Raw genomic sequence first — 16,073 nt, 5'->3', positions numbered from 1 at the left:
AGGAAAATTTGAGCGACATAACCGTTTAACCCACACAGTTTCATTAAAAGCAATTTTAAAGGGAAAAAGGTCTACAGTCTCTCGGTAAAGTGTTTTTTTTATAGGTGTTTAGAGCATTGATTTATCATTAGGCGTCTTTGTTTTGAAATAAAACAGTTTTTTCCTTCTCCTGTAAAATTTACCTCGCTGGGGTTAGTCGGTTTTATCACAAAGCCGACGATAGCTTGACTTGGACCTGACTCTTTTTCTGAACTGTCACTTACTCACTTCCTAAAAGCAGCACAAATACACAACAATAGCACGCCAGAAGCAACAATAAAGATCACAAAAACACCGCAGCACCGAGAGCATTATTTATTCAGTACATTTTATACAGCAGAACGGCAGTAAAAAGATTTTGTTAACTCTTTAAGAACGAAGCGACGCATGTGTCCAACCAGTAATCAGTAACAGACCAAAGGCGACGTTGCGGCACGTTTTGAACCATCGTACACAAACCTAATAGGTCAATTTGCATATTTCATAACCTGCATACATTTTTGCATGCCTCATTAAAGTTTCAGACAAAGAAAACAGAATGGAAAAATCTGCTCGAAAAACGAAACTATTCTTCTATATTTTTAAAGTATGTACTCCGAAACAGTGCGTCTTCAATGAATTAAACATTGGGCCACCAAAACGGCCAAAAACAAATATGCAGTGTATGTCAGTCCAAAGGTAAATATACCGACAGCTCCGTTGCCACCAGTGGGCGCCACATAAGGCGATGTGGGTAGTGATTTGTCGTTACAGTAGTGGTTCCCATCACCACAGATGTAGTAGCAGTCGTTTTCGGCGCCATCCCTAACGCAGCCTTGCTTCCGATTCCCCTTGCTTGCATAACAACCACGAAAGGTATAGGTGGGTTTACCCGTGACTGTTGGAGAAATAATAGGAATAACGACATGAGGTTGTGTGAATGTCCAAATGACTAATAATTAGTGAACTTTACATCTGAGAAAACGAGAAATAACACGTTTAAACAGCTGAGTCGGTAAAATAACCAAGTAATACATTTCAGGGAACGTATCCCCCCCACCCACCCCCCCACCCCCAAAATAAGATCTGTAAAAACTAAGAGTATGTATCGTCGCTTTGTGCGCCGTCCTTGATTCTCCAATATCAATCAAGTAAGATTATAAAGAACCCGTCTCCTTACACGCGACGCGACGTCTAGCCACGCGCGACCGTCACCTGCGATGGGTCCATTTAGCAATCCAGACCTCGTCGCCTGCGACAGACTGGGAGTGTGACAAGTTTAAAGCATCACCATTGGTCAAAATACCTGGCCAAGGAGTGTCGGTCGACACGCCGTGTGTGTGATGTGTGATGATAAGGATACACACCTCGCGACTCGTCGCTAACGACTGTCGAGCGCAACGCAAATACGCGTCGGGCTGAAGGAGACATAGGCTAAAATAAAATTTAGATAAATAAACGACCCCCCCCCCCCAAACTAGTCAAAGAATAGAATTCGGGCAGGCCACTCTGAATTATTCTGATTTATCCGACATTCTTACAAATTTGCGTCTGTGGCGCAGCAGTCAGTCTCTTCACTTTGTCCCCAAAAGACCCCAGTTTCGTTCTAAAGTAGGGAAGGTATCCTCCTGAATATCTACGTATATGTCTATCGAATGCGATATACTCGTACATGTACATGTATTATCCTGTTCCAGAGATACAGGTTCAAATCAGTTCATTTCTTGTTAGTCATCGTGTTAGAAAAAAAAGGTTGCTAAAAGTGTGTGTGTGTGTGTGTGTGTGTGTGTGTGTGTGTGTGTGTGTGTGTGTGTGTGTGTGTAGGGGGAGGGGGTGGTGGTGGTGAGTGGGTTGGGAGGGTGGAGCTAGGTTTTTGTTATTTGGTTGGTGTTTTTTTTTGCAAAATCAAGTAGTGTAAACTGTCCCCACGCATTACGAGGATCACCCGCTGTTTGCTGTTTCTGTAAGACATACCTGCAACGGCACTGTGATCCTAACAGGGACTCTGGATGTTGCCCATTAGGTCTAGTGGTTGAAATGGGGTGTTCAACTGTACTTTTACCGGTTTTCTGAGCCATAGTTTGATCCGAGTCAAGTAGCCCATATTAAGTATATTCCGTGGAAAAGGTTTGAACCCCCCCATAATGATGCAATGGATATATACATTTTTTGAGACTCCAAAATCTCATGGATCGTCATTTGTTACAACGAAGGAGTATTACACAGGTCATACCGTGTATGCCTGTCTTTTTGACAAATACTGTTGTCTATTGGTACCTGTGCCTAAGTTTTCCAGACCAGTTGGTCGTTGGGCCTGATCTTGGGGAGATCAAAGTTTATTTTTGTTGATTTCCGATTGATACGTTTATGTTTGAATGGCTGGCTTTCCGACATGACCTTTTATTGAAGGCTGGCGAATTTTAAAAGAAGTCTTTCCTTTTGTATGGGCCAGCCACTGTTGACAGGAAGTTCGATACAGCAGCATTCAAAGATGGAATCTCAGCGTTGTCCAAACTATTTTTCTTGCCCTTCCAGGAATTTATTGTTCTTAAAAAGGACTGAGTGATCTGCATTCAAAAGTACATACCTTGTGTCTAATGGGGGTGGGGGTGTCGAGGGTAAACTTTAACAACAATAGTAAGCCAACACAGCAGTTAAATGTATCGGCTCGCTGAAATTTGTATTCTTTTTCTGTTTCTATGGGGTGGTGGCAACTCACATGCAGAAAATCTAGCCAAGGTCACGCAGTAGCCCTCACATTGGGTCCTTGGGTTGCCCTCGGTCCAATTGCTCGGGGCACTTGCACATTCCTCACCTCGGCCTCCAGCCACGTACTGGCAGGACCAGCACATCTGTCTGCCATCTATATGAAAGAGAAAAAGAAAACGGAAAATAAAAGGACCTGGAACTCTGGGACCTGGTAGTGAAATACAATGACATTTCTTGCCTATATCAATAAAACTTCGTGCAAATAAAATACAACCGGAAAGGGGGGGGGGGGGGGGCGTCAATGTTATCAATATGAAGAAAATCAAATTACACGTTAGAAAAAAAAATCACGTTTAAATGTTGTTTTTTGTGGGTTAAATTTGTGGGTTAAAAAACCCACCAAAACAGATTGTAACATTAAACTTTGCAACTTCTTAAAAATTAACTAGAGTGTATATAGTTTATCAGGTGTGCAATGAAGAACAAATTTATATAAAACTGGTACTGTTAAATAAACTCAGGTAAGGTCTCGGCTGTTCTAAATTGTATGCGTCAGGTTTTGAACAATTGTCCCCAGACAAGCTCCAGTTCGCCATTGGAAGTTTTGAATAATCCTGTAACATGTTTCTGGAGACTATGTCTGTCAAAAAAATCCCGTAACTAAATAACTGAGGGGGTTCAAGTCGGAATACACGGTGACAATTCATGTATTGTAAGCTTTCGGTTTATAAGGCGTTCCCCAAAAATTTCTTGCAACCATACAATGGACCCTCATAACGTGAGGGGTGTGGCTCCATCCCACTGGAACCAGACCTCTTCAACAGCATAACCCCCAATCACTTCCCAAAACTTTCTCCGCACTTTGAGATATCCATCCAAGTAACTTTTTGCGTTTTGTTCAAATTTAGTAGAAATTTAGAAACGTTTCTATCAAACGTTTATCGTCCTGATCTCTTCTCCTTTTTGTGTTTGTAGTTCTCTTGTAACACCTCTAATCTTCTGCACTTTTTGTACTGCAAGTGCTGTAAAACTCCTATTAAACTAAGTAATAACCTCATTCCACTTTATTAACATAATTCGTCTTAAACATTCTGTGTGGGTGGTTGGCGGGTGCTCTGGTGTGGTTTTCTCCTTCTTTCCTATCAAACATCTATCGTCTTTATCTCCCCTTCTTCTTTTTTATGTTTGTTACTCCCTTCTAACACCTTTAATCTTCGGTACTTATGTGACTTTATTGTGTTACAAGTGCCGCAAAACACTTACTAAAACAAAAACAAAACCCATTCTGTTTAAAAGTATATTAATTGTTTGTTTTCTATATTGTGTCGTTCAAACAGACTGACCTAAAAGGTGCTGACAAAAATCATGATGAAATTGTCAACATTTGAAAATGCGAAATGGTATAGGTTTTTAACTCCCTTATCAACACTATTAGGTAATTAAAGAAACATGCGATCTTACCTGGGTAAGTGAAGCTTGTTTCTGATTTTGTCGAGTAAGTCATCAGGAGGTGAATGGGAAGATGAGAAGGCCTGCGTTTCGCGCCGCTAGTCATACTTTAGATCACGATAGTCACATTCTCAATTTTGTCAGCTTAAAGCATGGAATGCTTTTGACATTTTCTCAAATTAAAGCATGGAATGCTTTGACTTTGTCTCAAAGGGAGGGAAAGGGTGGGCATCTTCCCACTCAGCTCCTGATGACTTACTCGACAAAATCAGAAACAAGCTTCCCTTACCCAGGTAAGATGGCATGTTTCTTTAATTTTATCTCGCAAGCCATCAGGGCTTCGAGGTAAGATGAGACTTTAGAGCCAGAATGTAACTATCGAGTCGCTAAACCGAATTAGGACAACTGCCTTTCAAGCAAAGCCAAGAGAACATTGTCACATAATAAAAATAATATGTTTGTAAAACAATTTGTAAATCATCATGAGTGTTTATTTGCTGGTGACATAGTGATGATATCTGCATGCGTAATATGCAGAACACTTAAATGCAATAAATCATATGCATGCGGAATAAAGTTAAAAGAAGAAAAAGTGACATGCAATGTCCAGTCCATTTATACAAATCAGTAACACTGAAAATAGTAAAACATTTTCCAACGTCATGAATTTTGTTGAGATAGTGGTATGAGGTATAGACATGTAATGTCAAATCGTTTTTTAATTAAATGGAATTATTTTACTTCATGTTGCGTAAGTAAAGAGTTTTCTTCCACCAAACAAGTGATGAGATAATGATACCGTACGTATAAAGTTGACATGTAATGTCCAATCCATCAGCGTAAGAATCAGTTTCATGCTGCATGAAATAAAGAGACCTTGTCCTCCCTGATTTGTGATGAGATAATTATACACAAATAAGGCGCATGTACTCTGTCCATCAACTAATGCAATGTAAACATGAGCCATTCAAATAAAGTAAACATCCTTCAACTTTATGAATTGCAGTAACAATATTATACACAGCATAGACTTGTAAAGTCCAACTGCTCAATGCAATAAATCAGTTTTAGTCTGCATGAAGGAAAGAATCCTTTTCCCACCATGCCGTGTCATTGGATGATAATATGTACAGAGTCGTGACCTGTAACGTCCAATGAACCAAAGCAAAACCGTAGTACGGTGATTAACATACAGAATATTTCAATCCTTACAAGTTTTGTAATAATGATGTTAGTATAATACATGTATAGATATTAATATATAATGTCCGATCAATAAATGCAATAAGTCATGTGGATTTTGAAAAGTATGTGTCTAGCAGACGTTGTCCGAAGTTGTGTTTTACTTGCTTTTGTAAAATCGAGTAAAGGTACTCTCTTGCGTCCAGCCTGCTGCCTCTAAAATTGTAGTGAGTGGGACACCTGCTTCAGAGGCAGCTGATGTGCTCGCAGAGCGAGTGCTATGCGCAGAGAATGCAATGTCAATACCTGCCAGGTCCAGAACAGATTTAATCCATCTGCATAATGTGTCCTTACTTATGGGCAAGTGTGGCCTTTTGAAACTGATCAGGAGACGACTTGTGTTGTTGTGTTTCCTATGCTCTCCTGTCATGTTCAAATACACAGTCAGTATTTCTACGATGCAAAGTTGTGGGCAATTTTCAAATGCCAAAAATTCGAGAGGCTTCTGGTGACAACCCTTGCGAGAATGCTTCAACAGATTTGAAATGAAAAATGTACATTTGTTTGATGTCAAAGTCATGCAGTTAGTGTCTAATTTATACAAAGTTTGACACCTTTGTCCAGACAGGAGGGCCAACAACATGACGAACTTTAAAGACAGTTCTTTTAAAGTGAGGCTTTCATGGGGGTACCATGTTTCTAGAAAAGAAAGTACTGTGTTTACATCCCAAGTGGTTACTCTGCTTTTTAGAGGCAGACTAGGTCTAGACTCAAAAGGTCCTTTCATAAATCTCCTAACTTGAGGCAGGTTACCAAAAGATTTTGAACAATTTTCCACGTTGATATAACATGTCAGGGCAGACCTTCCAATGCATAAAGCACAGTACGATTTCCCTTCCGTGACTAATGTAGCAAGGAAATTGAGCGCAACGTTTAATGGCGATGAAATTGAATCCACTTGTTGGAGGACCGCGTACCGCTTCCAGTCTTCAATGTATCGGTGATACGCCTTCTTTGTTTCATTTCGCCACGAGGACATGAGAAGGTCGGTTGCAGCTCCAGAAAGGCCTTCACTTTCGTATTTTTCCCTGACACTTGCATATTAGCAAGCGAAGCTTTTTGTTCAAAGGATGTTTCTGGTCCGGACTGCTTGGTAGGTGGAGCAAATTTTCCCTTGCAGATAGAAGGACTGGCTTTCCGACGAGGATTTGCATTAGAAGAGGGAAAAAGGCTGTGTGGGCCAGCATAGTGCCACGACGATCCCGTCTGCTTCGTCCTTCTTCATCTTTTGTACATGTATGACTCTGGATATGAGAGAGAAGCAACGGGATCTGCTCTGTAGGATATGTATTTTGGAAATTGTTTGTTAAGCCAGGAGGCAAAAAGATCAATGTCTGGTTTGAATTGTAGCACTGAAAGTGAAGATTTCAACAGAGATGCGCTCAACATCCATTCTGCGTCAATGTTCATTGTTCTACTTTCTTTGTCCGCATCTACATTATCTTTCCCAGCTATTCTTGCTGCTGATAACCACAAGTTTTTATTTTCACACCATGCCCAGACTTTCTTCGATAAATTATCTAGTGAGAGGGATTTGGAGGATCCCATTTTGTTCAAACAAGCCATGGTTGCGGTATTGTCAACAAAGATTCTGATGACTGCGGGTTATTTTTTAGCCCTTTGGAAAAGGATCTTAAAGCCAAGAAAGCAGCTTATAGTTTTAATTCATTGATATGCAGTTCTTTCTCTTCTACTGTCCACGCCCCCCCCCCCTCTGTTTTCTCATTTCCGCACACAGCGCCCCACGCAAAGAGACTCGCGTCACTGAAAATTACTAGGTCCGGATCAGGGCAAGAAATCGGGGAAACACTAAACAATCCGTGCCGGTACCACCACTTAACTTCTTCCAGTGCCGATCTCGACAAATGCATCACACTATCCCAATTTCCTCTAGTTTTCATAATTGCCTGCACCTTTTCCCTTTCTAGGCATCTGTAGTGGGCGGGGCCAAACGGTACCGCGGGGAAACATGATACAAGTAAGCCGATTAGACGAGCTACTTCTCGTACAGGTTGGGCCTATACGTTCTTATACTATCCCTCTGAACGTCTAGGGATGGGCCGACCTTCGTAAGAATGCCCTGCAATGACTTTCTACTCGTTCCCTTTTTTCTTTTGACAGATAAACGGTCATTGTGACTGAGTCAATTTCGAACACCAGATATATAATTCTCTGAGAGGGTTTGAATGACGATTTGTGTGGGTGAACCACAAAACCAAGCCGATTAAATAGGGAAACTGTATCTGACACATTCTTCTCACAATTTTTTCAGCGTTTCCCACGAGCAATGAATCGTCGAGATAACTCGAACTGACATGACCGATACTATGAAGATGGGAAAATATGGGTTTAGTAAGCTTTGTGAAGTTGTGGGGCGCTTGAGCCAAGCCGTTGGGATAACAAGTAAATTTAGACAGTTTGTCTTTCCATTTGAATTTCAAGAATTTTTGATGTTCTGCTGCTATGGGGACACTGTAGTAAGCCGAAACTAAATCAATGCTAGCCATAAAACAGCCTGGACTAAGCAGGGTGAGCGCAGACTTTAGGGTTTCCATTTTGAATATTATGTAAACTAAGCTCTTGTTCAAATTTTTCAAATTCAGAATCACCCGGAAGGTACCATCTTGTTTTTCTCTCGTAAAGATGCCAGAGACAACGTCACCTTGTTCGTGCAATGTTTCAACTATAACTTTCTTGTGTAAAAGGTTCGATATTTCTTTGTCTATAGCTGTCATTTCCTCTTGAGTAAAGGAAATACTCCGATTAGTGCAATAGTATGGTTTTGCACTTTCACAGCTAAAGCCAATTTTTGTTCCTTGTACCATTTCAAGGATCTGGGAGTCAGATGTCAGTGTCCGCCATTCTGATATCCTGTCTTTGATTTGACCTGCTTGGAAAGCATTCATTTCTTCTACGAGACAGTCAATTGCTGCAGAGCTATTGTCGTTCGAATGAACTTTTCACTTACCTGAAGGTTTTCTTCCACTATTTTTGCTTTTTGCGGAACTGTTGTCCCATCTGTCGAAAAGAGCGTTTTTGGAAGTGGCGACCCTTTTGTTGTTTTTGCCCGAAGGGCTTCTGTCTTCTTAAAAAAGACTTGCCTTTGTTAAATGGTTTTGCAGTGTAACTGCTTTTTTCTGTGAGGCTGAAAGCCAATCGTTTTTCGTCTTTCGCTTCTCGGAGAGTTTTCTTTACATCCTCTCCGTAAAGCAGTTTGCTGTTTCCTGCCTCGACATCACACTCTCCTTTGTAATCATGCGGAAGCGCGTAGCGCTGAGCATCTTTTCTGAACGCTGTCAGATGCTGAAGCGCGTGTCCCGTGATTGACAAGGCATTTAAAAGGTGCCCCATAGTCGATTGAAAATCAAGATCTCTCTCCTTTTTTTGCTGGAGATTATCAATTGCCGTGGCCACTGCCGTGGCGACCTTGGCAATATTGGTTTGTGTGTTTGTGAGGCGCGCATCGTTTCGACGGTATGGTGCCCGGAGGGCTTTCCATTTGAAATTGTTTGTCTGCGGAGCAGATAGCTGAGGGCAATTGGATGGTTGTTTGTATTCCCCTAATTTTTTCTTCAGAATGTTGTCGCTTAATTTCTTTTGGAAACGATTGGCGACAAACTTTGCTAATGTGTCCGAAATTGGTGGACCCACTTCATCCTCCATCAACAATTCTGCCTCAGCGTCCTCGAAGATGTTTTCCCTACAAGTACTATTATGATCCGCGGGGTTTAAATTTGCAGCACCCCTTATTTCTTTCTCCATCTCATCTGCTGATGTTTCAACCTCTCCGGGGGGAACAGAGCGGTCAGTTCGGTCACGTTGACCTTCACCGGCCTCACGCACCGCGCGAGATAGAAAAGAGGATGAAGGAGAGCGGGGGAGGGTTGGAGTGCACCGTTTCGGTGAAGGAGAATTAACCCTTCTCTTTTGTTTCTTTCTTATTGGGGAACAGGGTGGCGAAGATGATGAAGAAGAAGATGACGATGAAGAGGAAGAGGAATTTTCATACCTTAATTTCTTTCGTCCTCTTATTTTGCCAGATACTTTGTTCGACTTTCAAATTTTTGTTAATAGTTTTGTCTGCATCTCAATAGCAGACAAAAGATTTGCCTGTACCCCAGGCATTTGATTCCCATCATTATCGGGTCCTTTTTGTTCTGATACCGGACTTTCGTTTTGAGCCGGTTTCTTATTATCCCCTGGCCCAGTACAATCGTCGTCTTCAAAGTCAAAATCTGCCAGGTGGAATTCGTCTGTCTCTATTACGGACATGTTTGTAAATATTATTTCAAATTTGTTCACGTCTTTGAAAAAGAAAGCCTACTCACATGAGTCCCAGGCAAACAGGAAATCTTAGAAAAAGGCTAATAAACCAAAACCCGCAGGAACAAAAAATTTTAAACCAAGAGAAAAACGAGGCGTGGCCGCACGGTGAGAGAACTCAGCCAAAAGTGACCAGCGGCGCGAAACGCAGGCCTTCTCATCTTATCTCGAAGCCGTGATGGCTTGCGAGATAAAATTCAAGAGGCGCGAGCTTCAAGTTTAATCCTTGTCAAGGTGACAACCTCGGATCGAGCTGAGGCTCGAACCCCCAACCCGCAATCTCACGACTACAAGTCCGGTAGCTAGGCTACCGACGCTACCTCAACCTAAGTTGTGAACTTATGGTACAACTGAATGTTTAAAAAAATTCACTGTGATTTTTGCTACTCCGTGGTTGTTACAGGTCGAATAAAAACCAGTTATTTATATGCATTAAATGTATAATATAGCCTGTATTCGTTTTGTTTGTTGAAGTGTATGATTGACACTGCAGTCGAAGAAGGTATACGGGAATGAACAAAGTTCCAAAACAAATAATCAATTAAACAATCAAATAAGTAAACCCAAAGAAACCCCCTCACATAACACTTACAACAATAACCCCCCCCCCCCCCACACACACACAAAAACACTCACCGACAACAAAGAGGGTAACAACAGTAAGAAGTAAACCACTGATCAAGATGGCGGAAGTTCCCATGGCCTTCACAGGTTTTCGAGCTGCCTCCTTAAAAAGTTCAAAAGTCTTGAGAATTCCTCAGGTTAGACTTTTAAATTCTTGTAGCCTTTCCTTTCACTGCTGTCTTCAATAGAAAATCTGCAACAAAAAGGAGTGGAGAAAATAAGAATCAATGATCTCAATGTTGTATCTTGAAAAGGTACAAATGAAGAAGTTTGTAAGCGTGAGTGTTAGTGTAAGTGTATATGTTTGACGCCCATATCAACACTATTAGATTATTAAGGAGGCAGAACTCCGAATTAAACGTCCATCCCCCGGAGGACCGAGCCAAATTGGTTGAGAGCCTTGCATGCAAACTTCACAAAATGACCTGAGCTCAAGAACACCCAGTCAGGGATTCCAACCGGGGCCATCCGCTCTATAGTTCAGCATGATACCAACTGAGCTAACAGAGCACTCCTGAACAAGTCTGAAAACAGAAAATGATACATGAAGATTCACGCAACCCCTTAATTTCCCTTTCCCTGAGCTAAGGGTATGTAGGCCAATAGCGCCTACCGTATATTTTAGCCAGCTGAAAACCTATGTGATGCAAGTATGGCCTCTAATTCAAACTCTGAAGGAACCCTGGCTAGTCATTTTGTCCGTGATCTCTGAAAAATGAGACAACAAGTTGTAAGAAAGCATTGCTGGTCTCAAAATATTAAACCAAATAGCTGAAACTCCTGGTTAGGACAGACACACACTGACGGACAGTCATCTTTCTGTCTCTTCTATACACATCAGTCACAAGCATAGACCATTATTATTCTCATACAAAAAGATCACTCTATAGTCTATTGGTTTTAGAAATGGTTCCCCTTCATTAAGCTGACAGAAGAGGCTCCAAGGAGTTCTTATATCTTTCAGTTTTTGAAGCAAGCTGAAGGATTTTGAAAATTGATTCTAGCAGATCTATGTATGCTTCCTGGAGATGGTGTTCAGTATAATTAATTATGGAGTCATATTAACGAAAACAAGCATTTAAATATATTATGTCAACGTCTTGAAGCTTACAATTTACTATTTTCCTTGCGTTCTTAAAGATTCGTGTTCTGTTTGTTCCATGCAAAGCCCCAACAAAGGGTGACAAAATTTTTTTTGCGCTTTGTACGAGGACTGGCACACTTTTCAAGTTTTTGTAGATAGGTATCGATGCTACAAATCGAACGTATTTTTTGCCTCGAAATAACATTTATTATTATTTAACAGTTGGTAAGATAGTTGTATAATTCTTCTCAGCTCTCTGTCCTTAAACGTTGCTCTAAAAAGTCACATTGGAAGATAGGTTTACGGACGTGTAAGATCCTCATTTTACGCAATAACTCAGACACTTTTAATCTTTCACTTACTCTGTCTTCACACATTAGGCTAGCTCCAGAGTAAACGGATTTTTTATTAGCTTACTTCACTCCACGACTTGGTCATAGAGTCGATATTCTTTTCATAATCTGATCCCGGTTTGAAGGCTCTCTCGTCCGGTTACGTGCAGTGCATGTTCATAACACCGGTGGTATCGCATGTTTGGAGATCACTACACGGTCGAGTTAGATACTTTACTCTCATGACCCAGAGAATTCAGCCGTGTCCTGAGATGCAGGAATATATTATTTTTTTCTCCATCAACTGGTGCGGTTGCTTATTCGTCACCTCATTTCAATGGTTTCGGGTGGGTTTTAAAGAGGGTAGGGCTAGCCGTGACCAAACACTGAGATCCCTCAGATTATAAAGACTTCATAATGACTGAAAAGACAGTGAAACACGCATAGAGATTAACCCCCCCCCCCCAATGGAAATGTAAAAAGATTCAAAGGTATTATATATTTTTAGTGGCAATACCACGTTTAAAACCAGGAACATGGAATCACCTATGCGTCTCTATACATGATTTGTGTCCTTTAGGATTTATGTTTAGCAAATTTGTCAATTGCTCTTTGATTGAACGATGCATTCTTCATGATGCACCACTGATGATTAGAACATCTCTTTTGCCTTCCATCCGTAAACGGATGCAAAAGTTCTGCTGTATAATGTGGTCTCAGCTTAGCTTCACGTAATGAAGAACGAAAGCGAATTTCCAATAGATACTCTACACGATACATTGCTGCATTGAACAATAAACATTAGATCCAATTTAAAGCTTCCTCAACTCACTGGTACAATACAAAGGCGTGCTTCATTTTTTATCTGATGTCCACACACAGAACACACGTGAATACAGTACGCACACAATAGATCACTAATAGTTAACACACTGAAAATTTCATTAAAGTATGTACCCATAATCTTAGCCCATTGAGACAGTTACACGGTTTAACCAAAGAACACACAGAGGGCTGAGGAAAAAAGGGAAAAGGGGGGGGGGGATGCTCAGTCTGGAGTTGCAAAGGTGTGCAGATTTTAAGTCAAGAGTCAGGCACGTGACTCCGTGGGGCTTCAGCCCCCGAGCCTAATATATACCCATCAGTTGCTTTGTCTCAGCCTTGAGCTATGCAAGGTCAAAACCCCAGTTATGATACTCAATCTATGGGAACTTAAACCCCGGGGCTTAGGGAACAAACCAATGAGATTCCATTCTCCTTTAAAGGAAGGAGCTCCTAATTAGACTGAGCTTTAGTCATAGTAAATAGTAGTAGACACCCAGATCAATCAGATCGCTTTTCGAGTTATTATGCTTCAGAAGTTTCGCTTGAATGTACGGGGACTTTTGCCCATGACTTGACTCTCCCCCAAGCCACTTGACTTGCAGCTTATATACGACTGTTTCTCCATGCGACACCCATCGGTACCAGAGGGAGAATAGAATAAAGTCAAGTAATTGATACAACACTGCAAGATGGGACACTAAAAAAATATACTTTTTGTTTCTCAAATAGAAGTTTTTTTGGGGGGGACCTTTCTCACCTCCTTTTTGTATACAAGATAAAATGTGACTTCCAAAAAATAGGGTCAAACTCGCAATACTGTAGATGTTGCTGCCAATATTTTCAAGGTAATTTTTAAATAGAACATTTGTTTAAAAAGTGAACCATCTTGTAGTTTTTAAAAGATATGTTTTTGCACTGGGGAAAAAAGCAAGGATTATAATCAGACTGTTATTTTTCTTCCAAAGAGAGACAGTTCTAGTTCTTGGGGCGTTTCTAGTTTAGTAAGGAGTGCCATATGTACCTGGACAGAACAGAAACAAATAAAAGCGATGCTCTTTTGTTATAAAAATATTTAGTTATCCTGACAATTTCATAGACGTTCCGCATACTTGTTGATCAAATGAGTTCGATTGTGACCCAGCAGTACAAACACATATCTTGGTTTTCGAATATTGGGAAGGGGAATTTAAATTTCAAATGCAAAAGTCAATATAGAATTTAAAAAATCCGAAGAGAGCTGTCATCGTTATTTCAAACATTCTCTTCAACAATCAAGTATCTGAAAAACTGATTTTTCCGCTTGAGTAAGAGAGAGAGAGAGAGAGAGAGAGAGAGAGAGAGAGAGAGAGAGAGAGAGAGAGAGAGAGAGAGAGAGAGAGAGAGAGAGAGAGAGAGAGAGAGAGAGAGAGAGAGAGAGGGGGGGGGGGCCCGCTGTGATAGCTGACATTTCTGTGTGCGCGTCAGGCTCATTTGTCCAGGATTGTCTGAGCTGTGGGGGAAGCTCCGAAAACTTCCCAAAGAGAGCGGGCCATTGCTTGGAGTTCAGTAAGTTCGGGACCAAAGAAGTGTCATTTGAACTTCAACAGATTTCTAACTAAAGCAAGTAGGACAGGGGGCGGGGGCAGGAAAGGAAATCTTTTCAATGGTTTAGACCACACAGGCTAATTAAAGAGGAGGTGAATAACATAAGAGGATTGTTGGTTTTCATTTGAAATTGCAAATGACATGGAAGAGATATAGTGCATGTTATACAAAAGAAAAGGAAATTGAAAAAGTATAACACACGAGACCGTCGATGCGACATTGTCAATGCTCGGGTGCCCCCTTTAAAGATAATAATAATAATAATAATAAAAATAATAATAATAATAATAATAATAATAATAATAATAATAATAATAATAATAATAATAATGTGACCAAACTGACCAAAAAACAAAACAACCCCCCCCCCCCCCACCTGTACCCGCGGGAAAGCCTATAACTCTCCACCAAAGAGTACAATTCACACAAAAATTGATAGAAAACAAGCTGAACGATCCGAAAGGAGAAACATCTAACAAAAACAACAGTACCTTGGAAGCAGTCATGGCTACTCCGAATATATAGTTCACTGTTGAACTACATATTTTCACTGTTGAAACAATATCTTGAAACAAGGTGCCCTTGCAGACACAGCATTTCTTCTGTAAACCGTGTGGAATCAACACAAAAGACCATACGAAAACATCAAGTAAAGTAACAATACTTAAGTGGGTGGTTGACTTCAAGTCACCTGGCTCTGTTGAAAATAAAACCAAGAGATAAAAAACTAGGGTCACCAACAATGGGAGACCGATGCAGATGCGCACTCTTGAGAATGTGGCAGCGGTGATGGAGTATGAGAGCGAAGAACCTAAATGGGGCTGTTCAAATATAATCTTACACCTTTTTTGGGACTTTTTGACCCCCCCCCTTTCTTACACTTTTCTTACATTTGCCCTTATCCCCCCCCCCCCCCCCCCCGTAATATTACACTGTTCGCTTATAATGATAAGAATAATATGACGTTTATATCGCGCAAATCCGTAAAACAATCATTGCTCTATGTGCATTGCATAATATTCATGAAAAACATGCATACACACATACATGCACATAATATATGCACAAAAAAATAATAGGTGTCACGACATGGTGGGATCATACGCTCGTCAGTTTTGATTTTTGAAGCATACAGAGTTATTCAATTGATATAATCTTAAAGCCTGTCCATTTGCCTTCCTTTTGATGAAAACAATATTCATCTATGCTGAATAGAAGTCGAAATGTTTGTGATTGAAGGAGGTGGGGTCACTTGATTTCAGAGGTAAAGTTAGTGAGACAACGGCCGCCAAAGTTTGATAACTTCAATAGCTTGAGAGCCTATAAAACTGAAAAATCACAAATTTTGTGCATGTAATTAACGTTTTTCAGTATGGATGTAAAAGGTGTTTAGCGCGAAATAAAATTCAATAAAAGACCCCAAACCTGCGGGAAAATGCTAGTTTTTTCACTTTCATTATTTTGACGAGCGCCTGATTTCACCACGCTGCCTCACAATAATTTAGAGTAAATCATCCAAGGAAAATATTGCATACACATTCTTTCTCACTAACATTCTTTCTCACTAATAAAAAGGAAAAAATTGAGACTCATGTCTACGACAAAAGCGCTTTAATTTTTATTTTTTTTAAAGTTACAGTGGAATTCTGATAAAGTCAACACCCCGGACAGAAAAAAAGTGTTGACTTTGAGCAAGGTTGACTTTATCAATTGTACTACTGGCCATTGAAAACTGAAGATGACAGCAACAAAATTACAAAGTACTTGGTAATAAACAAGATGTAATCTCAATTTCAGGGAGTATAATTCTGAAGTTGTCACCAAAACATGAGATAATGGAAGAACAAAGTATGTAATTGGAGGTGTGTACACAACTTGTCCCC

At 40.5% G+C, this 16,073-nt stretch overlaps 1 protein-coding gene across 1 annotated transcript; it reads right to left on the bottom strand.

The window, feature by feature from the left end:
* Positions 1–339: 339 nt before the first annotated feature.
* On the bottom strand, positions 340–10,558 carry LOC101861907 (the record flags this gene model as incomplete). The annotated part of the gene is given in 3 exon segments (XM_005105641.2): positions 340–916; positions 2,738–2,881; positions 10,378–10,558. Coding segments are annotated over 3 exon segments (474 nt in total). The 3' UTR covers positions 340–650.
* Between the last annotated feature and the right edge of the window lie 5,515 nt (positions 10,559–16,073).

Source organism: Aplysia californica, unplaced genomic scaffold (assembly GCF_000002075.1).
Source record: "Aplysia californica isolate F4 #8 unplaced genomic scaffold, AplCal3.0 scaffold00483, whole genome shotgun sequence".
Classification (NCBI taxonomy): Eukaryota; Metazoa; Mollusca; class Gastropoda; order Aplysiida; family Aplysiidae; genus Aplysia; species Aplysia californica.
The sequence above is the reverse complement of the archived record's forward strand: the minus strand, read 5'-3'. Positions and strand labels throughout refer to the sequence as shown.